Source organism: Phyllostomus hastatus, unplaced genomic scaffold, assembly GCF_019186645.2.
Source record: "Phyllostomus hastatus isolate PE091 unplaced genomic scaffold, TTU_PhHast_1.1 phas_scaffold_39, whole genome shotgun sequence".
NCBI lineage: Eukaryota > Metazoa > Chordata > Mammalia > Chiroptera > Phyllostomidae > Phyllostomus > Phyllostomus hastatus.
The window spans coordinates 24,444,544-24,471,744 of record NW_025334028.1 but is presented as its reverse complement, the minus strand read 5'-3'; the positions used below and the strand labels follow the sequence as shown (position 1 = coordinate 24,471,744).

Genomic DNA, 27,201 nt, shown 5'->3' with positions numbered 1-27,201 from the left:
TTAAAATGTTTCAAACTTACTTAGTGTAAATTCGTGGAATTCTGTTTCTACCGTATCCATCTCCTTTCCTAGCTTTTATGGCAACACACTATAGATTATTGAATTTAAGTCAGTGTGGACCATAAGCCAGCCCGTTACTCTTAAGAATACTGTGATCAAATAAACTACACTACAAATTTTAGGATGAATTCTGATTTCAGAGAATTTGACTAACGCAAAACAAAACAAAAATCATCAGAATCATTTAAATATAGTAGTAGTATCATCTCACATAGTCTCTTAAGGGTTTCTTAGTTCTCCAATGATCTCCTTAGAACCTGAATATTTTCTGTGACCTCTCCAGAGTGAATCCTCCCCTATGGATTACATCACCCAGGTTCCCATGACCACTCCAATGGAAAGCGGTGTCCGAACACCAGAAAGTGAGAGAAAGGAACCATAGGGTTATTTACCGGTCCTCTCACTCACTCGCCCATTGCTAGTTTGGGCACTGGCTGCTTTCTTTTGTGGCCCTTCTGTGGCCTTTCTTCCATGACTCCAGTTTTCGTGTGGTGGTACCAGCCATAATGTTCCCTCCCTTCCCTCATAGGGGTAGTATAGGATTCCTGCTGTTAGTCTTTGAATGCTTCCCTATCCCTCTCTGGGTGTTTTAGTCCTGAACATTTTAGCAAAGAACCCCTTTATTAAATTTTTTCTGTTAAAACCTTTGATGGTGGCATTGTTTCCTGCCGGGATCCTGATAAGTGCAGGTACTACAATGGCCCCAGGAAACAAACTCTATAAGGTCCATTTTGGAACTGGTTGTTCTCATAATTGTGTTCTCAATGCCTTGCCAAGTGAAAGTAGTACACTGGCAACTTATGGAATGAAGAATCACCACAGTCACTCAGATTTGCGCTCGTGATGAACTGGGATGGACTGTCAATGGAGAGGAGAGCAGGAGTCTGTGAAATGTAGTTAACACAGTGGCAATAGGGGTTACAGGGATGGAGCAGAGAATGATGGCTTCTCCAACTGTCCTAGACAGCAAGCAAATGCAGGAAGACAGAGCTTCAACTCCGGTAGCAGGCAAAACCCCTAGCAGAAATCTAGGAACATGTGGAATCGTAAGACTTGGAGAAGAGATTGGGACAGAGATGAGGCTAAGAATTTTAAACTCTTAAATGTTCTTGGCTCTTTCTTTACTGGGGGAACTTGTATTCCCTTTTAAAACAAAAAACTAAAACAAAACAAGATAAAAAATAATTTTCAAAATTTCACTTGAGGCAATTGTCTTACAAGTGATACCAACTTTTCTTATTAGATATGCCAACACCCTCCACTGCTTGCCTCTAAGATCAATACCTAGAGTGAAACCCCATAAGTCAAAGTATTTGAGAGAAGCTACTTATTTCATACATAGAAATTATTACAGGCTTCTGCCAATATGTATTAGCATGGGTCTGAAAAGTACATATGGAATGGATTTTAAGAGTTATTAGACCAAGAAGGGAAAAGCTGAAGACTGGATCTGACTGAATGTGTCAGCATGGTTGCATTCATACAGGTTTCAGAATTTAATGTTATCTCAAGTATCTGGGCTGCCTTTAACAGCCAATTTGAATGGATAATTAAAGCTTGGAGTATGTAGTGGCCTGCAACCAACGGGATTACAAAGTCAATACTTGTCTGCCCGGATGGAGAAAATGGGTCTGTAGGTAAACTTTTTCTGTAAAGTGCTAGATGATAAGCTAGATGCTAAATACTTTGGATTTTGCAGTCCACATAGAACATCTTCTGTTTTTCTTCCTTTCATCCTTCCTACCTTCCTTCCTTCCTTTCCTCCTCCCCTTCCCCCTCTCTCTTCTTCTCCTTCTACTCTTTAAAAATATAAAAATGATTCTTATTCACAGGCTGTACATAAGTAGGCCACCAGCTGGGTTTTGCCTATAGGTTGTGGTTGCAGACCTTTGCTCAAGATTGTTCTGACATTCCCTTCTCTAAGCGTTAAGAAATTCAGTCATGAAAGCTCTATGGTTTCTGTCCTCTGCAGCCTAGAGACAATGATAAGAACTGGATCTTTGAACTGAACTTCTTAGTTCAATGGGAAATAATGACATCTGAGTTAGTAGAGAATGAATAGCAACACCTAATCATTAGAGGCAATTTAAGTAATTAGAATTTTTCAGTGTAGGGGTCTACAGTAACAAATAGATCTGAGGGTCCTTAGAAATGAGACCTATGTATAGCCCATGAAGCTTCAGTTTTACCTTTATAAAGAAAACAATTTTAGGGTTGAGTGCAAAAACTGGCTCAAGCTGGGGATTCACAGACTCCTATCTAGTTTCAGACTCACAGTCCTTTGTCTAAGGAAAGGCTAAAGCTCTCTGAGAAAGGATTCTTCTCTGCTGCTAAACATGTATATAATGAATCTTCTTCAAAGCATTCTCCAGGGACCTTCAGCTATGTATACTGGGGAAAAAGGAATATCCACATCTTCTAGTGCTGTTTAGTTATAATCTCCACTGACATAAATCCCTGAAGGCCCAAAATGCCATGATGGTACACTGATAAGAGTGTGAACTTACGGTGTAAGGTGAATCACATCTTCCTTAGGTATATCTAATAACAGTTTTGGTGGGCCCATAAATATATCCTATGGGTATTTTTAAAGCCCTGAATGTAGAGTGGCAATATCTACACATAGGAAATGGCAGAATTCTTAAAGAGAATGAGAATATTATGGTAGGAAGAAAAAATATGTCTCAAATTGTTCAGCCCCATCCTCCCACCATCACCAAAATAGTAAACTAAAACAAACACTGGGATAATTATAAATATTTGTGCCACCAACAAAAAGTTGAATGGTGTTTTGAATGATGTAACAATGGTGGTATTTCTTCATTTGTCTGCTTAACTTGCTTGTCTGCAAGTGTAAAACAACTGTTGTGTTCACAAATATAATCTGGTGTTGGTATCAACTGCTGCTCTACCTGTGACATCTTCACTGGATATGAATGGGTCTGAAACGTACTGGCACCTGTTTCAAGTGGATGGTTGCTGCACTCCAGACTCACTCATGGTTACCCCCAAAACAGGATGGTGAAAGGAATTGTTCCCAGTTGACAGAACCTTGGGCAGTATCTCTAATTGTTTGCTTTGAGGAAAAGGCCTGAGCTATGGATCTACATTGAGGAAAGAGAAGAAAAGAAGAAAGAGTAGAAAAAGATTTGCTTATTTCAGAATTAAAATATATACACTAGGTTACTGGTTAAGAAAGCATATCTTTGAAGCATGAGCCTGCATGTTACTTTCTTCTATTCTGTGATATCCTTATATTCTTTGTGGCTGTGGCTCATATAAAGACCAGTAAGAGTTGAATTCATGTTTCCCTTTTTCTTTGTGAGTAATTGGGCCTGTAAAACAAGCCTATGGTCACACTGGTGATCAACAAACACTTGCTGATATTTGCTAGAATTATAATCGAGGCCCCAACAGGATCAAGGTTTGACAAGTTTTTATATGGACGTAAGGCAATTCGTATTGGAAATATCAATACTTTTCCCAGTGGCAAAGCACTTTCCACAAACATAAAGTTAATTTAAAAGAAAAAACATATAATAAAACAAAGGGTAGTAAAAGAAGAGATCATGAAGATATGGAACAGAGATATTATCTTTGAGTAATTACACCACTAGAATAAACTGACATGAGTATACGGATTTGTCAAATAAAAATGTATATTAGATTGTACCTCAATATTGATGATTATAAAACAAATCTATAAGAAATTGTTACTAAACAATTCTTTAATTAGTAAAACTATAAAAATTAAAAACATATGTAAAGAATGGCAACTCCCTAGTAGAATAACTAATATATTTAAAATAACTTTTAGACTTCTGGTCAAGAGGAAGGCATAGGTAGACACGCTTTACCTCCTTGCACAGACATAAGAAGGGTCACAACTAACCTTAAAACAAAAAACACCCAGACCTGCCAGAAAAATCAAACTGTATGAAAGTCTGACAACCAAGGATTTAAAGAAGCCATATTCATCCAGATAGGTAGAAAGGGTGGAGATGGGGAGCCAGGACAGAGAGGACAAGGTGTGGCAGTGACAAGGCAGCAGTAACGAGGCATTGGTAGTGGCAGTTGGCAGAACAGGCAGTCCCACACTCACATGTGGTAGATAAAAATCAGGAGGGATATCTTGGGTGTGAGTGATCCCAGCTCCAGGCCAGACTGCAGAGCCTAGGCACCCAGCTCAAGAAGAATAAAGCCTCATAACTTCTGGCTATAAATATCAGTGGGGGTTGGGGCCAGTCTCTAAGGAGAGTCCATTTAAGGGGCCTGCACGGTCCTAGAATGCACACAAACCTACCCACTCTGAGAACCACCACCAGGGCAACGGCTGGAAGGGCACCAGGTGCATACAGGAAGTGGGTGAAGTGACTGGAAATGGAGCAAGTAAGTGCCAAGCAAACTGTCAGCAGCCAGGCAGCAGCATTGTCCCCTCTCCAACTCATCCCCCACATACAGAGCCACAAAGTGGTAAAGCAGATTGCCCTGCCCTGGTGAATAACTAAGGCTCTGTCCTCACAATTTAACAGGTACACTAAGACAGGGAGTCAAAGAAGCTCTACCTAATACACAGAAACCAACACAGGGAGGCTGCCAAATTGAGAAGACAAATATGGCCCAAATGAAAAAATGCAACAAAACCTCATTAAAAAAAGCTAAACAGAACAGATATAGCCAACCTATCAGATTTATCAGATTTAACATTTATTATATGAGATGTTAAAGGGACTTATTTAATAAAAAGAAGAGCAAAACTAGGAACATAAAAATGACAACAAATTCACAGCTATCAAGAACAGAATCTAAAAAACAAAAACAAACTAAGCAAACAATGAGAACAGGAACAGAATAATAGATATGGAGATCATTTGGAGGGTTATCAGTAGGGAAGGGGGAGAATAGAGTAAATGGTACAGGGATTAAGAAACATACTTGGTAGGTACAAAATAGACATGAGGATGTTAAGAATAGTATAGAAAGTGGAGAAGCCAAAGAACTTATATGCATGACCCATGGACATGAACAAAGTGGGGGAGAGGGAGTGCTGGAGGGAAGGGGGACATGGGGTAGAGGGAGGCAAAGGGGGAAATTTGGGACAACTGTAATAGCATAACCAATAAAATATACTGTAAAATATCATTTAAACTTTATTAGCTTTTATGTACCCATATTACCTAACCTAAAAATATATGAAGTCAGAATTTGATATAGAACTGTTAATTAATCAGCAATAATTTTAACACATCTCTAATATGAAGTTGTAAATTCTTTAAAACCTAGGATGTTAGTGGGAACCAGGATTCAGGATAAACTTGCAACCCAATCCCAATTCTTAGCTACTGTTTTGTTAAACTACCTTGGTTTATGATCCAAGGTCTTCTGTGTTTGAATGAGAAACTCTGTCTAATTCTGACATTTCACATTACAAACTCTACTTTCTAACAGATATATACCACCATTAGCCAATGACAACTTCATCAATAATACAGGCATCATTTGAATTCCCTCTGACTTATTCCTTTATTTCTCAATCACTTAACAATTGAGGCATGGAAGTGGAATATTTATTGTTCCATCCCTACCTTATCTCTAATACAAGAAGTTGAATTTTCTTTGACTAAAAATGGCTTAACACCTGATTGTGAATGGGACACATTTCAAAGGAACATACACTGAAATTCCATTCAATAGTAACAATATACAAAATGTATTCACATGAATAGTATGGTGTGTTTTTATGCTATATGCTACAATTTTAAGAAAAGTGTTGGAACTCAATTTAAGTAAAAAAAAAATTAAACTGAAGACACAAGTAAAAAGTCTGAAAGAATTACTCAAGATCATGTCAATAGTAAGTCAGGAAGCTGAGCTTATATTCACACCATCTACTGCCAACTCTATTTTGGATATCAAGCCACACTTTAGGCAATATTATTTAGAAAATGAAATAAAACTACAGTCCTATCCTTGAAGCTCCCAACAGACAAGAGCATATAATCAGCTGAGCAGATTAAAAAGAGAATTAACTTCAATTCCACTGGCAAATCTAATTTTGCTGTCCTAGTTCTGAGCCAGGGTGTTGACATTCCCTAGTTTATTTGTCCTCTCTCACTTGTCATTTCTACCACTTCTTTCCAAAGCACAATATGTGGTGGGGGTTAAAAAAAAATAGTACCTGTATTATGGCTTGAGAGCAATGACCAAATAGTTCATGTTTCTCTTGTTAAATACCTTTCATGGACTTGTAAACAAATCTAACAGTGCAAATGAATGCTTTTTTGGGTCTCTATTGCTGAAGTATATAAATCAAGGATATGATAAATACACTCCACAGTCTCAAACTCTAATGGGATCTTGTAATCTAATTACATTAGCAAGTATCTGATGATCACTTAGACACTAATGTCTTTCAACAGTTTTGTTATGTTCAGACTGTGATGTCATAATATGAGGATATCACTGAATAAAAACACACCTTCTGTGAAGAAGTTATCTCACACCCTACTCTAGAGATTATCTAGAATATTTTAGAAATAGCTGTGTACTACAAAATACGTACATACTGAAATAAAGACTGGGATGAATTTTTATTCTTTTGTTGAAAGCAATATCAGCAAGTATGTAACCTCCACCCCTTCCTGGTGTCTGCATCCTCTGCAGCCATTCTTGCCCAGAATGGAAATAGCAGACCTAGGAAAGTACATTTTCTGCCACTCCCCAGAGGCAACCTGAGGCCTCCAGGGACCCGTGCGCATGGTAAACATGACTTCTGGGTGGAGTGCACACAATCGTCAGTGAAGAAAACAGTGGCTGTCTTTCGAGAAGTCCTCAACTCTGTTAAGCACCTGATAACAGCTGCATTTCCCCATTGTGATTCCATTCTCTTCTCATAATGTGATCCAGAGTCTGCTTGCATCAGAACCACTTCTGGAGCTTGATAAAATCAGAATTCTCTGGGATTGGGGCCCAGGAAAGAATCATCCATCATGTAACTAAGCACCTGGCTAATACTCAAGTTCACTCAAGTTTCAAAATTACTGCAGAATCTTTTTTTATACTGAGAGTATTTCTAGTACCATATTTGATGATTATAGCTACCATTTTTTTGAAGATTATGTTTATTTACTCTTAGAGAGAGGGGAAGGGAGGGAGAAAGAGAAGGAGAGACATTAATGTGTTACAGATACATGGCTCAGTTGCCTCTTGCACACCTCCTACTGGAGACCTGGCAGGCCACCCAGGCATGTGTCTTGACTGGAAATTGAACCAGTGACCCTTCAGTTCACAGGCTGGCACTCAGTCCACCAAGCCACACCAGCCAGGGCACAACTACCAATTTTATCTCTCAAGTTTTGCTGATATAAAAAAAGAAAATGAAGATTTTAGACTTTTCTAATGATAAAAATTCAAATGATTTATAATGCCATTTATTAAGTAATAAATGCATGTGAATAATTCAATTCAATAAATCATTAACGTTCTCAAAATCTTCCTGATTTTACTCCAGTGATTTTGTTTGTCATATAAAGGCCAATTCCACATTTCCAGACAGACAAGAACATGATATTTACAATTATGTATCTAAAATTTAGATTGCAACTCTGAAGTAAACATTGTGTTTATTATGTTAGCCAACATATAAAAAGAAATCAAGAGCAATCTTACAGTAACCAGAGAGGAGGAGGGAGAGAGAGGAGGGAGAGGATAATGGAGGGAGGCAACAAGGAACATGAATGAAGGACACATGGACAAAGCCAAATGGGGTGGTTTCGAGAGTGGGAAGTGCGGATGAGTGGGCCAGGGGATGGTATGGTGGGCTGAAAATGGAGACAACTGTACTTGAACAACAAAAGAGAAAGAAAAAAATTAAAAATAAAGTAATATAGCATGTGATTTGGGGGAAAGGAATTTTACAATAAAATATGTGCTTAAGCAATACAAGTATTGCATTTTATGCCAACTTTTATAAAAAAATGGTTTTTACTATTATTAATTCCCATACTCCAGGTGAAATATTAGTTAATTAACAACCCAGATCTCAGGCACTAATCCGTTTACAAAGGTCAAATTTAAAAAATTAATGTTCAATTATCTTACTCATGGCTAATATTTTGTACAAGACTAAATACTAAACCCTCTTCTAAACTGAAATAATGAAGCACTGGGAATTCCTAAGAGGGCCATTTTCATTAATAATTTGACATTTGGAAGTGTATAATATAATAATGTCTACACATGAATTCTTATAAAAATGTGAACTTCTAGACAAAGAAATATTAATTTATTATAAGAAGAACGAGAAAGAATTATTACAATTGTTCTTCTATTTTCCTCTCCTTTTAAAATGTGTAACAATATAGTCCATCAAAAATTTAAACTCTACACTATATAAAAGTTTTAAAGACAAAGCTACGTCAAGAATATGTGAAAATAATATTTTTAAATTATTCTTAGTCAATCCTAGTAATCCATTTTATTTATTGAATTTGCTTAATTACTTATACTTAAACACGGTGTAAAGAAATAGCTATCCAAATACTGAATTTTCTCCTACATTTTTCTCAGCTTATAAAAATAAGATGGCATTAGTATTGAAAGATGTTACCACTTGAATTTGAGGAATTACTATATCTTAATAGTAGTTTACAATTGCAAGCAAAGTTGAAAATCATCAACACTTAACAGAATGAGGTGATTGATATAGTTTATTCACTGGAAATTCTTAATTTTCCAGCCAGTAATATTTTACAGATAATTGTCCTTACCCTTCTATGGTCCTGCTTCTGACTACTCCAACAATTTATAGTTCTCATTTATCACTTAGATTTTCAGATCAGGTATTTTGAAATTCAACAGGATGATTAACCATAATCATCCATAAGTATCTTAATAAAAATATCTCAATGTTTTTAATCCTTAATTATTTGTATCTTTTTATATGTTTACTTAATAATTGTTTAATGATTTCTGCAAAAAAAAGTTGTTCAGATTTTATGAGATGTAAAGATTATAAAGCCCAATTACTGCTCTTAAAGGGACTTACATATTACAAAAAGAGCATAGAGTTTTACCAGTTACTTTAACAAAAGGTAATTCATTTTAATATTCCATTAAGACCTGTGGTTGAAGAATCTTCTAACCTTATTTATCCTAGGGTTAGTATGAAATATGACCTTGAAATAAAGTATCAATAAATCCTGAAGTATCACAAAATTCAGAATTGAACAATTTACAGATCTAAAGTTTTACAAAATGTTACTGGTATTGAAATATCAGAAATTGTATCATGAATGAATGTTCAGATCACACTGAACATTACAAAACCATATTTACAATGGGAGGTCTTTTACATATGTATACCCAAACACAAATCAAGACAAATACTGTAGTATGAACACTTATTTCTAAGTGAAGGACTGTGGTATATTATAATTTTATTCTTAAATTAGTCTTTATTTTCAAATGTTTTACAATGCACATATATTACTTCTGTAAGAAAATACCCATATGCTTCTATTCACAGCAAATCAGCCTGACTCCAATAGAACTTTTATCATTAGGAGAAAACGATCTTAAACTAATTCCATATGGTTAGGAAATGGTTCATGTTCTCAGATAGCAAAACAAAGTGGGATCATAAAATGATATTAGTGAGCTTTGGCAAGGATCACACATCCAAACTAGTTGTCTCTCAGAATATCTTTGTCCTTTAAAGTTTGGAACAGAATAGGGCTTTATGTAATTGAAAACAGTTGGCATCTAGCACTAACCTTAGTAGAAGTTTAGCCAAATATTTCAGGGACTGTCCTCATTCCCTCATTTAAAAGCTCTTCAACCTGGTTAAGTGGTTTGTTGGTTAAGATGTTTCAGTTTGTTTACCTGAAAAAACTGGAGATAATGATGCTTAACTCATAAAAATAAAATATGAAACCCGGCCCCCAGCAGTCATTGACATGTGTGGCAGTGATGATGATGATGACAGTGATGATGATAATTATAATAACAGCTACCAAAATGTAGCATGTGTCTACTACATACGTATCAATGACTGTTTTGGTGTTATACAAGCATTAACTGCTTTTAACCTGGCAACAACCCTGTGAACAATGCTCTTTTTATCCTATTTTGCATATATAGCCACTGAAACAGTGATAACATAAATATACTGCTCGAGTTCAGCTGTATGTACTAGTAAGAATTAGAATGGCAACAGTCACCATTCGCATTAACAATAAGGATTATTAAACTAGTAAAATCATTGAATGTGAACAACACCCAATGTGAAAGCCCCAAATAATGGGACTTGTTTGTTTCATTTTGCTATTGAAACAAGAATTCCACAAAGATGTCCTCCTAAGTACATATCTTGTTGAGGATGCCTGTATAAGGGTAACAATGATATTCTTTCCACATTTATAAAGCTAGTTCTTGATGGTTACACCCAGTTTTTTCACTAGACTGATGGAGTATGAATGTCTGATGAATAAGATCCTGCCTGAGGCATTCATCTATACTTTGTTCTTACAGAGTCCATGTATGTTTCAAAATCTGCATTAGTTTCCTATTGCTGCCGTAAAATATTACTACAATCTTAGTGGCTTAAAGGTAATAGAAATTTGTTATCTTATAGTTTAGAAAGATGAAAGTCTGAAATGGGTCTCACTGCGATAAAATCAAGATGTTGTCAGGGATATGTTCCTCCTGGAGGCCTTTGGGAAGAATCATTCATTTGCATTGCCCAGCTTCTAGCAGACACCCACAGTTCTTGGCTCATGGCCCCATTACTCCACTTTCAAGCCAGCAACATTGGGCCATCTTCCTCATGTGGCCACGTCTTTAGTTCTGCCTCTCCTGCTCCCCTCTTTCACTTATGGCCCACCTGCATAATCTGGGATACTCTCCCTATCTCAAAGTGATTATAATCTTAATTCTTTCTGCAACCTGAAATCCTGCTTGCCATGTGACCTAACATACTCCCAAGTTTGGGGATTAGGATGAAGACACCTTGGGGAGCCATTATTCTATCTACCACAACACCTGAACACAGCTTTCAACTCTAGTTCCTTCTCTTCCTTTCCGACAGCCTTTTGAAGTAAAACAGAAAGGATAACCCTAACTAAGTGGCTTAAATAATAATGTTTAGATTTGTCATTGAATCAAAGCAAATGATGCATTAGAAGAATTTTCTAACAGTCAGTTAGTAGAAGCTTGAAAATTCCTTTGAAGATGCAAAGCATTAGGCAGCTGCAAATTATTAGCCTTGCACTCTTTATTACAAACATTTTACAATGTACTTTAATCACATTTGTATTCTAGCTTTCATTTTAAATATCCTAATGGCCCTCATTAAAGACACTGTTTTTCTAGCATTTTATTGTAGTTATTTCACTTCCTGTTTTTTTAATTCACCTCCAAGGTCCTTGAAAGTAGCAAAGTGTTCCAAATTTTTATTTGGAAAATAAATTTTTATTTTAGTTGGAAATTGTGGTTGTCTATTACATCCCTTATAAAAATGTTTCTAAGTTGATCTATTGAAAAGTAACTATATCATCTTTTATGTTGCACATTTTTCTATTAAAATGATTTTCTATATACATGGCTACTTTATTGATAAAAAAAAAAGAAAAGTCTTCATGGGAAGAAAGCCATTCTGATATGGGTGTATAGACATGCCTGTGTGATACTGAAATGAATTCATATCAGAGTCATGTAGTGGTGAAGAGGCTAAGCTCCCAGAGTCCAAATTTAAGCAGATAATTTCCCTCTCTGAGCCTGAATTTCCCACTTGTAACATTTGGATAACACCACTTATGAAATCAGTTGTGGGAATGAAATGAGATAAAGTACTTAGAATATTTCCCATAGTGCTTGACACCTGTAAGCGCTAAATAAAACTTTGTTTCAACCTTTGTATCGACCTTCTGGAAAGTAAAATGTGCCTTGGAGACACTGTTTGCAGTGGGTAGGCTGCAAACTCCCGGAGACACAAAGACAGAGAGTCAGAGAGGGAGAAAGGTAATCCCTGTAGAAAACGTCTCCAATTCTGATTATTTCCAGGACAATGTCTCAGTATGGGGCTTGTGACTTCATGAACAAAGAGAAAGTGACATAAGTGGCCAGAGCCTCTCCATAGCTATAATTATCTCAACACTATTTTATTTCAATGCTCAACTTTTATTGATCCAGTGATATTAATTTATCACTTATAGAGAAAATTATATTTAAGCTAAAGAAAAATTTTTCTTAAACAAGAGGATAGGTAGTAGAGCCAAAAATTGAGGAAGGTCTTATGAGAATGACTGAAATTTGCAAAGCACCGTCCCAGGGGACTGCACTCGTGACTACATTCTGAAATGATTAGTGACTTTCTGGAACAGCAGTATGCATCAGAAGTCACCCCCAGTACTCAGAGAAAACACTCTTCACTGTTGTCTCTCCCTGCTAATTAGTTCCAATGACTAACTTATTCAGATTCCTGTAGACTGAGGTTTTCTTGAGTCATTTGATGTTGAATTAGAATGAATATAAGAAGAAATAAAGCCATTCAGATGTTCCCATCCATAGTTCACTTAAATACAGTCCTGGGGGCTGGAGCCACCTTTGTGCATAACCCCTGAACCCAGCACAGGAGCTCAAGAATAAATGTTTGAAGAATAAATGAATAAGGAAGGATAATTACTCCTTCATAAAACTATAGAGGCATTAGTCCACCCTTTCTTGATAAACATCCTTAATTCTAAATGCCTAGAGAAAGCAACATCAATTTTTGCAGTGTTTTTGTTTGAAGATAAGAGATATTAATTGAATTATTATGAGCCAATCATTCTGAATAATTAAGGTATGACCAGGATACATAATGCCTTCTGGGTATCAGAGACATCACATGGCTTGCAAGAGGTGAAGGTCCATTAGTGACAGGGTCAGGACTCAATCCTGTTCTTATTTGACCTCAAATCCAGTGCTACCAAATAGTATCTATGTTATTAAAAACTATTCAGTCTTAAATACCACATGATTTCACTTATGTGTGAAATCTAAAAACGAAATGAACAAGCCAAACAGAAACAAATTCACAGATACAGAGAACAAATTAATGGTCACCCAATGGGAGGAGGGTTGAGGGTAGGCAAAAAAAAGGTGAAAGGGATTAAGAGGTTCAAATTGCCAGTTATAAAAATAGTCATAGAAAATGATCTACAGCACAGTATATATGGTCAATAATATTATAATAACTATGTATAGTGCCAGATGGATACTAGATTGATTGAGGTGATAACGCTGTAGGGTATATAAATGTCTAGTCACTGTGTAGTACATCTGAAGCTAATATGAGATTATATGTCAACTGTAATTGAAAAATAAATTTAAAAAATAAATAAAAGTAAAAAATTTCAATATTTCTTTATATTAATTAATGATAATCCTGCATGGAAAATGATCTATTCTTTTATCCAGTAAACCACTGAATTAATGTGGATTTTTCTTTTATTGTTTTTGTTGTTGTTTTTGAATATTGTGCAACAGATTTATATAAGGAGAGAGCAAAACTGAAATATTTATGAATAAGAAGTCATCAAATGGCCACACTAATATAATTTTAAAGTGCACATATAAATGTTAAATACATTAAAACTACAGAGCTGAACAAGTAAAACTATTAAATGTAGAAAAATAAAAACTAGATGTATATACACCACTTTTTTATATTTCTAGAAAAGTCTTTGTGAGATATCTTCAGTTGTGTGCCTGTATTCTTTTAGAAAGAAAGAATACTAAAAATGATTTAATCTTCTAGACATACATGGATGATATTGAATTTAATATGCCTTTAAATTCCAATAGTACTTTTTTCTCTCTGTTTGCCCCAGAAGGTATTTTAATTAGCTAAATATTCTAAGTTAAATTAAAAAGTTATAGAATCTTAGCAAAAATAACTAAATTACTTATTATCAGATTAAAAGTTCATTTAATATTTAAAATGCCTTAAAATTATCTTTTGTAAAAAGTTTCATGAATTTTTAAGTTTTTCTTTTTGTTGTTATAATGAAAGAAAGCCCTTCTGTGAACCAAACAATTAAAAAACAAGTACCAGAACAAGGGTAGTTATGTAAGGGTAGATAGAGGACTCTGTGGATATTCAGAAATGTGGCCTTCAGAAATGGACACATCTTTAATTACCCTTTGTCATAAACTTAACTGGACACTCTAATGCCATTCTTTGTACTAACTAATCAGCAAGCACCTATTAATGCACTTGTCTCTGCTGACCTATGCCAGAGGTTACGCCTCCCTTTAAAGAGCACCCAGTCTGAGTAATAAAAGCCATTGTCATATTAATGTTGTTTCAACATAACCTGTTAAGTCAGTCAATCTCCAAGACATAAAATCCATTCTCTGACTAAATTATTTACATTTACATCAGCTTCTGTTGTTTTAAGAAGAAATATATTTCAGCAATAATTTATTTGGGTGACTCTTAATAGCCATGTACTTGCTTCAAATATGTGTTTCATTGACAGACTTCTCTAACACGGAAGCCATCTGTTTATGGCCAGGTAGTCAAGTTGCTCTTAATTTTGGGATGTTTGCATAAATAAAATCTCAATATTTAAGCAGTGTGAGACCACTGACATAGCCTACATGATTATTGACAGAGGCAGTTTAACATGAAAATATCTGTAAAATCACTTGCTCAGATGAGATGCACAAATGCTATTTAAATAGAAACATACACACTACAAAATAATCTTACATTAGAATTCCCTATGTATGTTCCTTGTTCCATTTGATTTACACACTTTACTTTCCCTAGCAATCACCTTCTGATTTTCCTTCCATTTTCTCTAGCATATCCCACTATCAAAGCTGTGACCTAATTGAATTAATCATAAGAAAATAAAATGACAGATAAATGTGTGGGCCCTTCTCAGCCTACCAATGCCATTGTCTCTACAGTCCCTTCAGTTTCTACTCCCATGATAGGCCTCCCTCCCTCTCATTCATTCAAAATGTGGGTCATCAGTGGAGGATAAGAACTTTATTTACACAATGGTACGACAAGCACCCAGGAATACATAACTGAAAGAAGTGCTGCCAGTCTCTGGCTGTAAGAATCATCCTCTCAAGAACCATTTGCAATTTAGCAGGGATGATAACTTTGTGCAAAAAAAAAAAAAATGAACTTGTTTCTCTACCCATGTTGAGATGACAACATCTCACATTAAACATATTTGTGAAACAATGGATTCAAGGACATGGAAGATGCACTGTTAGTTGCAGAATTTCTCAGCCCATTGGAATGTTCTAATATGCGTATTCACAACTTGTTTTACCATAGGAACACTTTTTTCAAGGAACATATATACTACAGAATACAGTTTGGGCAACATAATACTAAAAGAATAAAGCTCTGGAAGTATGATTTCAAGTTTTCCAGTTTATTGGCCATCAGATACAGGAAGTATGTCACTTTTTGTAAAGTCCCACATGGCCACTCACTCGCTCAGCAACCACCATGGTGTAACTATAAATTACTGGGCACCTGCTATGGAGCAGGTGTGCATAACTAAATGATTTTTCATCTTTTCATAATGAGGTAGGTCCAGAGAGGTCATGTAACAAAGTTACCTAAAGTCCTAAAACTACAACTAAATGTTGCAGCTAGGCTTCCAACTCCGAATGAGAAACCTAAGCCTAGGTTTTTATATGCTGCAGATCAGAAAATTATTCTAAGATATGGTATAATACTTATGATGCATAAATGTACTTTTTAATGACTCTTTTATATTTTCCTAATGATAAGCAGAAGTGAAATGTGTTAATTGCTAACTTCTCATCAACCTGACCTTATTAAAAGAAGTAGAAAACTTGTCCCTTTCTTTCCATAGTCACAAATACTTTCTAATTATCATAGGTTACTCAGAACTAGAAATTTGTTTCAGGGGGGCTTTCTGTTCGTCTAGTCACCCTCCAAGATTTAGGTGACACACTGCATAGATTTATATCTTATAGAGAATAAATTGCTCAGACATAATTTAAACAATTCTGAAGTTATTACTAAAACTTTACCTACAAAACCATATCAACCCTTATTTTCATCCATGTGATGTTATTATAAGTGCCTTTACACAACAGTGAAGAGACTCTGAGTCAACTCCATTGCTGTGTGTGTGCTGTATCTTTGTGGCAGGCATGGAAAGGTAATATATGATACAGTCATAGACCAAGTTTCCTTCAAGAACAAAGAAATAAAAGTTAACCACATTTTTATTTAGAAATATATGATGTATAAACAGGACTAAATTCTCCAAATAGGGAAAATGTCCTTTGTCCATTAATTATTATCACACAGTTCTCATGTACCATGTCATTTGCTTTCATAGCAGATCAAAGGTTTCATCAAATACAATTTGTAGTGAACACTCAGAGAAATATATACTTAGAGACATTATAGTGTTTAACGTAGTGATGAGAAAATCAAACAAGGGAACTGGAAGAGCTTTTATAAGGGGTACTGAATCCTGAGATTTGTGTGTATGTGACACGAGGAGATTAGCGAATGAGCCACGTAGACACATTCCTTCTAATAAAAGTGAAAGTTCAATACTAGTTCTGGCTGAAAGGAATAATATTTGCCATTTGTTACTTGCTATGAGGCCTCCAGGCACTTCACACACAGAATTACATTTAACCACTATTATGTTCCTATAAAATAAGTGTGTTACCCATCTCAGATATTAAAAAATGGAATCTTAGATAAGTACTTTGCTCAGAGTCATACAAGTAAGGGACAGATGCATATTTGAGTCAATACAGATAAATGTATATATCAGTATAGATAATCAACCACAAATTCAAACACAACTTGGAGCTTCAGGTATCTTTTAAAATAGCATTTGTCAATGTTAAGCTAGAAAAGAAATGTGTAAGTTATTAGGAGATTAGTTTGTTCTGTAATACAAATAAAAATCTTGATATAATTTGAATTGCAATGCTCTGTGCATATCCAAAGATCTATCTTAAATTCCTTTTTCAAAAGCACTACATATTTTCTTTTTTACTTTTAACATTTTATACAGTTTAATAATAATAGAAAATTAGATATTTTTCCTTCCTATAATTTCCATGCAGAGGTTACATTTTCCAGCTAATGATACAAGGAACCAGTTTTGCAATAAAAGGTTACATGGAAAGACATTTTAAATATAGAAAACAATATCTCGTTACATTTGTTCACAGACCTACATAACGAAAATTCAACATTTATGTGATGGTAATATGAGTGAGTGGACAGTTTCCAACTTTGTCATTTGATTTAAATAAATCAAAATTGCTATATATTTCTTTTAAACCTAGGATCTTTTATACATAGACTTTTCTACTCAAATTAACCCAGTGGAAGATTTAATATCATTTAAAGTTAATTCTCCCCAGTCAATAGCTGGTTCAGTGCCTTCCTGATTTCCTCTATTCCTCATGGTGATAATGGATATTCCCTCACTATCCACCCCTACCCAGGGGGTCAGTTACAAAAATTGTCCCCGGTGGCCCTGCTTAGGTGTCGCTCCCAAGACACTGCATTTTCGGACCATAAGACACACCCAGGTTTTAGAGGAGGAAACTAGGAAAAAATATCTTTGAAGCAAAAAATGTGGCAAAATATTTAATAACATAAATATTTCACCAATGTAAATGCAAACAGAACTCAACAGCAGCATTAACAACCATTATTCCTTCTAAATTTGGGGGGAAACGGTGCATCTTATAGTCCGAAAAATATGGTACATCAATTATGTAATAACTATTTCCCAATGTTAAAGTTCTTCCTGCGTAAAACTGCTAGGTTGTTCTCTATTAAATGCCTCTAAACCACATGTTATACAACACCCCAATTGTTGCATGGGAAGGAAGAGAAGTAGATAAAATAATTTAAAATAAAAGTGGAAGAATGAACAAATAAATATCTACTAATAGTCAAGGTAATTAGGGTAGAGAAGATTTTTTGGGAGAACTCTGCTTAGCAGGTATTGGCTTGAAAATAAACAAATACAACAGTGGGAGAGAATACAAAATTCAGAATGCTAATTTCAGGATATATGAAAGTTTGTTGGATGACAATGGTGGTATTTCGATCAATAGGAAGTACAGGCTTTGTTTAATAAATGCCGATTACTCAATTGGCTACCCTTATTTTTTAAAAAAGGCCTCAGTTGGATTTCAGTCTCATGCTACATACAAAAATAAATTCCAGGTACACCACAAGCAACTATAAAAAATTTAAATGTCATAAAAAAACCTAGAAAACTGTATTATTGTATAGGAGTTAGCAAGACTCCTTCAATCAAGATAGAAACTGAAGCTATGAAAGAAAGTTACATATATTTGAAACAAGGAACATTAAAATATATGCAGTGGCAACAAATGCCAAAATTGAAATCATTTAACAAATGATAAATTTTAAAAAATGTTTGTGATACATAAGATAAAGTATAAATCATCAGTATATAAAGCATTACACTCTTACAAATTAGTAAGGATAAATAGGAGCCAATGATATTAAAATGCTAATTAAAATTTAATTAATATTTCATATTTTATAGTGAAATATCACTATGAAAGTACATTCTGTGATGAGCATGAATGAACAGAGGTTCTCTCTAAACTGTTGAAGGAATTATGAATTGTGTTAGTATTTATGAGAATTATCTGGTAATACACAGGGTCTGGCACAGAAAACGCCCCCATTTTATTACAAAATCTAAAGTATGTAATTCTGTGACATAACAATATCACACTCAAGCACACCATATGACATTTTAGGTGAAATGTTCAAATTAAAACTATAAATTATTACACCCATATTATTACCCTACTCGAGCAGGTGTTACTTCTACCAGACCCTGCATGTTCAACAATAGTTTACAAGAGAGAAATCAAATCTTTAGTGGATTTTATTGGAACTTTTTTCTGAAAGTTTAGAACAGTGCTATCCAACAGAAATATAGTATAAATACCAAATGAAAGCCACATATGTAGTTTTAATTTTTAACAGCTACATTACAACAAATAAGATAAAATTAATTATAATGTTTTATTTAATCCAATAAATTCTATATATTTTAACATAATCAATATAAAATTATGGAGAGATTTTATATTCTATTTTTTATGCTAGAGACCTGTGGAACTGGAAAGCATTGTGCTAAGTGAAATAAGCCAGGCGGTGAAAGACAAATACCATATGATCTCACCTTTAACAGGAATATAATCAACAAAACAAACAAACAAGCAAAATATAACTAAAGACATTGAAATTGAGAACAAGCTGACAGTGACCAGAGGGGAGAGGGGAGGGAATTTCAGGGGAAGAGGGGAAGGGTTTGAAGGAACAAGTATAAAGGATACATGCACAATAACAAGAGGGGGGGTGGAGACAGGAGGGAGGTGAGGAGGGGGGTGAGGAAGGAGTGGTCTGAGATGAGGGTAAAGGGCAGAAAACTGTACTTGAACAACAATTAAAATAAAACATTAAAAAAAGAAAACAAACATTTAAATGTTGGTACAGAAGGAGGTGTTGCCCAATATGATTGAGGAGAGGCTAAAAAGAAAAGAAGGAAAATGAGAGTATAATGACAACTTCAAAAACAAAATATTTTGGGCCCTGACTGGTGTGGCTCAGTTGCTTGGTCATTGCCCTACAAGGCAAAAGGTCACCAGTTCGATTCCGCAGTCAGGGCACATGTCTGGGTTGTGGGGCTTGGGGCTTGTGAGAGGCAACCAATCAATGTGATGTGCAAGCGAAATGTTTCTTTCTCTCTTTCTCTCTCCTTTCCCTTTTCTCTAAAAATAAGTAAATAAAATCTTAAAAAATACCAAAAACAATCAAATAAAACCAAATTGTTTTGGGAAAACAAGAGTGGTGAACTAGTTCAAATTCTTTGAGTAGTTCAGCTAAAATGAGATTGAATTGAGCCAGTGTGTTTGGCATATGACACTTACAGATGATCTTAGGGAGAGAAGTAAATAGCTTTAGCAAAGGAGATGAAAGCCAAACTCAAATGAGTTGAAGGGTGAAGGGAGATGAGAATATGGTTGTCATGTGGACAATTTTGAAAGCATGGCAGTGAGAGTGTGGAAAGATAGTAACTGGAGGAGATGTGGAATGAAGGAAAGAATTTTATTATTTTTTTGTTTTAAGATCAGTGCTACTATAGTAACTTAATTGTACTCAAAAGTTTATGACATTATACCAAAGGATTTTCTTCTATGCAAACTTTTTGAGACAAATTCCATAAATTCCATTAAGAATAGATTTTTCTCACATGCTCAGGTATTCTGTCTCACTTTCCCCCTTTCGTCTTTCCTTCTTTTATTCCTTGTTTCTGGAGTTCCTTCTTCTCCTTATTTCCTTCCTCTTCCTTCTCCTCCTCCTTTCTTTCCTCACATTGGCTCTCTCACTCAGTGTGAATATCAGTGGAAAATAATATATTTCTTTTTATGAAAACTTTGTTGCATTCTAAATCATTCCTTAGATTTACTTTTAATTGACCATCTTTTCCTTTTTATCCACACTGGAATCTATGTATCATTATTACAATCACATCTTTGCACATGTTTCAACTCTCATCCTTCTTTTTTTCTGTCATACCCACCTGATAAAACTCCAACCCTAAATAAGTCTACCTAACGGTATTCTTTCTGTCTGAATTCAAGACACTACATGCTGCTTAAAAAACACATTCAAGCAGGTTGGGCACATTACAAATTTTGACATTTCTGTTATGTATTATTTGTTTCATATAGTTTTTTGATTAACAATGACAGTCACCTCAAAATTTTATTCCCTGACAAGGATGTAGAATGAACACTTTTCTGTGATGTTCAATTACTGAACTTTCTATTGGCTTATGGGCAAAAGTAGCATACTGTGTTTTTCAACTCTGTATCCACTAGATTTATGGCTCATGAGCCCTTAAAACATAGCTGGCTCAATTCTTTCATCTCATCTTCTGTAATTATCCATCTTGCACATGAGTCAACCTGGCTGTCATCTTCTACTGCATATTATCAAAGACTGATGTTCCACTGACAAGTTTCATTATCTCTTTTTTGAAAGAAAAGAAGGACTTCGGTGAGTTCAACAAATCTGCGAAAGCTAGGCAAACCCCGTCACTGGTCATGAATCAGTCATGGCTGACTGCTCACCTTTGAATCAAGTGCCTACTCTTGGCCCAAGTGACTGTTTCTGGGAACCTGGGTGATACACGGTTCTACCCATTTTACATGAGTATTGATGGACAGGACATGTGAATATCAGTGGAAAATAAGGGAAGGCTCTTTTGTCTACAAATAAGTGCCTGGAGTAGTGAAAGCTTTCAACATTTATTGAAAAACAATGAGAGAATTAAGGAAATTATCTCATTATATGAAATCAACATAGAGTTTGTCTAAATTTTTATCTCATTCACTTTCCAATAATGACCTAGTAGTTCACTAATTGTACTAAAATTGCAGTTATCTACTGAAAATTTATAACTATATCAGTCTATTATGTATAAATAAAATGTGATCAACCAATATAGAAAATGCATAAACTTCAAGGATTCTTCATATAGTCATAAGAAATAATCATAATTGCCTTGTATAATGAGCACTTTTTTGCCCAATTTTTGAAGGAAAAACAAGGATGTGCATTATATATGGGTATAATGATTACATGCCATTATAATAATGGGTACCCTGAGTATAATGTGCACAAAAACATGGGTGAGCATTATACATGGTAAAATACAATACTTTACAATTTGTCAGTCCAGTGGCATGATTTTATAGAATCACACCACTTTGATATGGAATGTTTCTCCACATCTTTGCAATGTGGGTGTTTCTCCACCTTCCACTCCTCCCCTCATGAAAGACACAGTGACTTAGGAGTTACAACTTCAACAGTTTAGAGAAGTTTTTTCAGGAAGTGAAAGAACACAATGAATATTCAATATTTTCATATGATTATAGTGAACAATACAACATTTTGTCCAAACTGGGTGCTAATCTTCTGATGCTCTCATTTATCAGGGTAATGTGATATCCATATCATATGAATTCAAAGTAGGAACACAATAAATGGTAGCTCTTAAAAGAAGGCCAACATTTCAAGGGGTCCTGATACTACGTTATTCTTCTGCAAATTAGACTTGCTCCTATGGGTAAACTGAAACAAAAAGGAAGAGAATATTGATCCTGACCAAAGGATGGTAGTTAATCCTTAGCAAGGATTATGACCAAAAAAAAAAATGCAAATAGTAAATGGAGTAACAAGTCAAGAACTGTTCTTGTACTTTTCATTATGTCTTATACAATGGATCACATAAAACATGAAGCAGTGGGAATTACTAATATGGAAAAGTGGTACAGGAACTTAAAAGAAAGGAAAATATAATACATAATTCATATGACAAAACATAACATTTTAATTAACTAGATACAAAGGAAACCTTATAAAACACTACAGACATTGATGGATTACTTTCCATAATTACAAAGGGAAGTGGTCCTTCTGGATTATTTCAGTGCAGAGCACTTGGAAGCAACAAAGAAATTTCTGTCCAGTGGTAAATGTCTAAATGGCACATTATATTGCTTTGAGTGAAAAATAAATACAGGAGCGGTATAAATCCATACATTATCTGATATTTTTACCACTTGGGCTAATTGAATGCCTGCAGTAAAACTTAGATACTATTCTTTATGTTTAAAACAAGAAAAAGATCCCTGGCTGGCATAGCTCAGTGGATTGAGCACAGGCTACGAACCAAAGCATCGCAGGTTCGATTCCCAGTCAGGGCACATTCCTGGGTTGCGGGCCATGGCCCCCAGCAACAGCACATTGATGTTTCTCTCTCTGTCTTTCTCCCTCCCTTCCCTCTTTAAGAATAAATAAATAAAATCTTTAAAAAAAGAATGGAATCTCTCAATTCCCTCACCAAAGCTTAAAAAAAAAAAGAATTATAAGGTCATGTAACAACTTATTTTTAAATGATAATTTCTGAAATATTTGCTCTCCCTACTTTTTACAGATTTGCTATCTGTAAAACTACTGTAATACATTCTATAATATGTAAAGAAAGTAATAAAACAGCAACTGTAACTCAGATGATCAGGTAAGTGCCACTTACACTCTTAAAATGTGATTTATATTTGACAGGATTTTTCTTTAGTTCACATTGGATTTTTCAACACAGTAGTAATATTTTGGTAAAATAGATTCTCCATCTTCTTATAATTTGACAAAGTATCCCACAATTTTCTGTTTGATGCTTATTTTTTTCACATATGTATATATATTTAATTGTACCAGTCACAACTGGTACTCTGTGATACAGGAAAATCTCATTTTGTCCTATTAAATTTCCATTTTATTCTTTCCCATAACCACCTTCATCTAACACCATTTTAAGCAACCCATTCACAACTCCTCTCATTGCAGACTTTTTATTCTCTTCTCAGAACTATTAACTACACTGTTTCCCTAAGGAAGAGGCAGTGTCTTTCAACAGGAAGCCATACTCCCTAATTTTTTTGATGTGGGAGTTTGGTGACTTCATTTATTTAAGTTTCTCCTAAGTCAAAATGATCAGCTTCCCAATAAGGACTCTAGATTTTATATGCAAATGTGATACTACTGACCAGAGGCCTAAAAATTCAAATAATAGCTAGCATGTATTAAGGAATTACTATTTGCTAAGGCTCCCTGAAAAGCATTACACATGTATTTTCTCATTTAATCTTCAAAATCACTCTTTCAAATAAATGTTATTTTTCTGCCTGCTTTTGTTTTTTAAATGGACAAACTGAGATTATGACAGATTGAGTTATTCATCCCAGATCACAGAGTAGATAAGCAGTGAAGCTAGACTGGATGTGAGGCAATCATAAGTGGGCATGGTCACCGACAATACGTGTTCAGATAGATGTGGCAAAAAGTTCCCTCTGCTATCCCAAGTATAACACCAAATATGCTGCTGTTTAAATCTGAATTCCTAAGCAATCGGATACTATAGAAGTATCTCATATCAAAGTGAAAATGCCCTAAGAAACTGCCTCTCATTAGTCTTATCATATCAGGACCTTCCCAGCTGGTCTGAAGAAAGCAAGTTTTAACAGCCAGCAGAATAGAGTCAGAATCAGGGTATCTCCTTAGAAGAAGAAATCTAGGTTGAAATCTAAGTTGTTGACTATGTTGGAAAAGTGTAGTCAAAGTAAAAAGCTTCAAAAGCTTCAAGAACTTCAAGACAGAGTAGAGAGACCCAGAGAAACCATGTTCCTCACAGGCTGTGTATAAACATGTAGAACATGGGAAGACAGGAGAGATGTTCCCTGTTTTTAAGCTAATGATTTATTTAATTCTTTTCATAAGAGACATCAAATAATATTAATAAAAATAAAAAACTATAAGATAGGGAATAATCTGTGCTTTAATATTTATGCAGTCCTTATTGAAGGTAGCAGTTAAAATTAAATTTTAAAATTACTGGTTTTGGAATGAAGCAAATGGATAATTTCCCTTTCAGACATTGGTGGAAATTATCTAATTCAACATAAATTACAAAATACAGTCTAAATACAATTTTTATCCACTGTGAATCATTTTTACATTGTTTTAGTATGGGGCCCAACTAAAGGACAAAGGGAACACTTGGAGACATCTCTGATGGCAGCATACACAGATGTCACCACAAGTGTAGTGCACACCCAATGCCAGAAACACCTTCACAGGCATAAAACTGTGTTTACCATGTTAGATTGTTTTTGCCGTTTTACATTTCTATTACCACACAGCTTTGATGGGGTGATAGCAGATTGTTGGTGAAGCGAAGAATGGATGATCTTCACATAATTAATTATGGTACTATGGGCAAGTCAGTCCTCGCCTCTCAGTTTTCTCTTTTCTAAAATGAAGGAGGTAGACTGACCCCTAAGCCAAGCCTACAATGCTATGGAGATGCCCAAGGCAGAAAGCAATGTCACACCAAAAAAGCTCTCCACTTAATAAAAAGGATTAATCTCTGAACTAGTTCTCTGGGAAGACTACTCATATCTAGGAGAGGGCCTGGGTTAATACCAAAAGTCAGCTCACTACATGACAAATTTCATTATTTTGGCCAAATAAGGAGGTAAATAAAGCAAGTGATAAGTACCATATTGGGAAAGATGAAAGGAGATGAAGAAAAGTGCAGAGAAGGAATAGGAATAATCAGAAAGAGAAAAGTTGATTCACATCACTCTAGCATTATCCATAATAGCGTATACCTCAAAATATTAGTTGCATATCAAATAAAATAAAAGTCATTTTCTGGGTGACATGCTCAATCTAAAAGTTTAAGACAAACTGTAGTTCATTCCATGTAACTAAGTTGTCAAGCTGAAATGACAAAACAGCTAACCTGCTCTAGGTCCAGCAGCCTGGCTGGCTGTTGACTAATGCTAGCTAGCAAGGCTGCCCCGCTGCGCTCCATCAGAGCCACGATTTCAACAGTGTCGGTGTTCAATACTTAAACCTTGATACATGGAGAGATCATGGGCGCCAACTCTGTTCTTGCCGTTTTCCATTGTCACAAATGTACTTCCCATTTTAACTGAAAACTGGTCTTTTAAAATTTATATATTAACGCATACACTAACCCAGAGAAGCAACTGAAGCCCAAACTATATTACCTGAAAAATGCTAGGAAGCTATGAGAAAATCCATTCAACAGATTCATAAAATTTTACTCAGGTCTTCTTTGTGCAGTTCTCACTGTGAACATCTCCACTTATCTTGATACCAAACTAAAGGCATTTTTGGAAAAAAATCAAAACAACACTTTTTATAATATAAAGTTCACAAATGCATTTAAAATACTTCAAAAAGAACACACTACAAAAGCCCTGATGTCTATTTGACCTGTAAACTCGTTTATGTGTTCAAACAAGTTGACCGTTTTTCCTTTTAACAAATTAGCAGGTGAAGTGGTCCCACATTAGCCAGATAAGCAGGTCACGATCCATCCTAGCAATTTCCCAGGTTTGATTGTGTAAGGCAGAGCAGGTAAACGGTGGATGCTACGAACAGGGCATGGCAAACACGGTTTTGCTGTAACATGTGGACATAATTTTTAGAATTACACGTAACTTTAAAACACCTGCACATCTTTAACATGTTCCAAGGTGATTTTAGAAACTGGAGGACTCTCTCCCGGGTGCTCTGTAAAGTTCCAGTTACAGGAAAGCTGGAGAAACTGGCCAGCACACAGATTGCGCTCCCGCCGGGCCACGTCCAAATTTCCAGCAAAGAAGCTGGACTGCCAGATGGACTAACAGGCAGAGATGGGGGAAAGTGGGCAGCCCTGGTCCCCTCACTGGACCGCATGGTCCTCCTGCGCAGAGCCCCTGAGACTCGAGGGCTGCCTCCCACTCAAGTGCTCTGAACACGCGCCCACCCACCTGGGGGCGCTGGGTCGCTGGGGGGCCGCTGCCGGCCCCCTCCCGCTCTTCCCGGGGCAGCAGGCAGCATCGCGTCGCTGAAGCCAAGGCGCCTGCAGACAGGTGCCGCAGAGCTCCCGACTCTCCGGACTTGATGTTCTTGCGCAGGCGGTCTCTCGGGCCTCGCCCCCCGAGCTCTGAGCCTCGCTCCGAGCCTCGGGAAGCTGGGGCCGAGCTCCCGGGAAACGCAGCTCCGGCACTCAGGCCGCAGGACCGGACTCAGCTTTGCAAGGCACCCGAAGGAAGTGAAACTGCTCTGGGGCTTGCTCTTGCATCCTTTTTTTTGACTGGTTTGGTTTCTAACGCTCTATGGTCCTGTTCCCTCCTCACCTTTTCACCTAGGGTAGTTTCAGAGCTGTGTTGCCTGTTACTGCAGCTTCTCTGTCCCATTCCAGGTCTTCCACCGTGCCCCATTCAGGGCAGAAATAGGGATATCAGAAGGAGACATAGGCTGGAAAAAGGGAGTAATAGGTATGAATATAAAAAAATAGATGCATGAATATAAAAATAAAGATATAAAGATGTAAATGAGATATATACTAGTTTTCTAAATAGTTCATTTGGCCCAGACTTTCTAGATTAGATTCATACATTGTAAAGTCAAAACTGGGCCCAGCA

At 35.8% G+C, this 27,201-nt stretch overlaps 1 protein-coding gene across 4 annotated transcripts in view; it reads right to left on the bottom strand.

Moving 5' to 3' along the window:
• BANK1 (B cell scaffold protein with ankyrin repeats 1) overlaps positions 1 to 26,850 on the bottom strand; it is a 305,662-nt gene extending 278,812 nt beyond the window's left edge. For 3 of the 4 annotated variants that reach the window (XM_045820453.1, XM_045820455.1, XM_045820454.1), the window contains exon 1: positions 26,545 to 26,850. In XM_045820453.1, coding sequence (XP_045676409.1) covers positions 26,545 to 26,614 — 70 coding nt within the window. In that variant the 5' untranslated portion in view covers positions 26,615 to 26,850. Of the gene's footprint in view, positions 1 to 25,776; positions 25,891 to 26,544 lie in introns of all 4 variants that reach the window. The other variant, XM_045820456.1, reaches the window with a different exon arrangement.
• Positions 26,851 to 27,201: the final 351 nt, after the last annotated feature.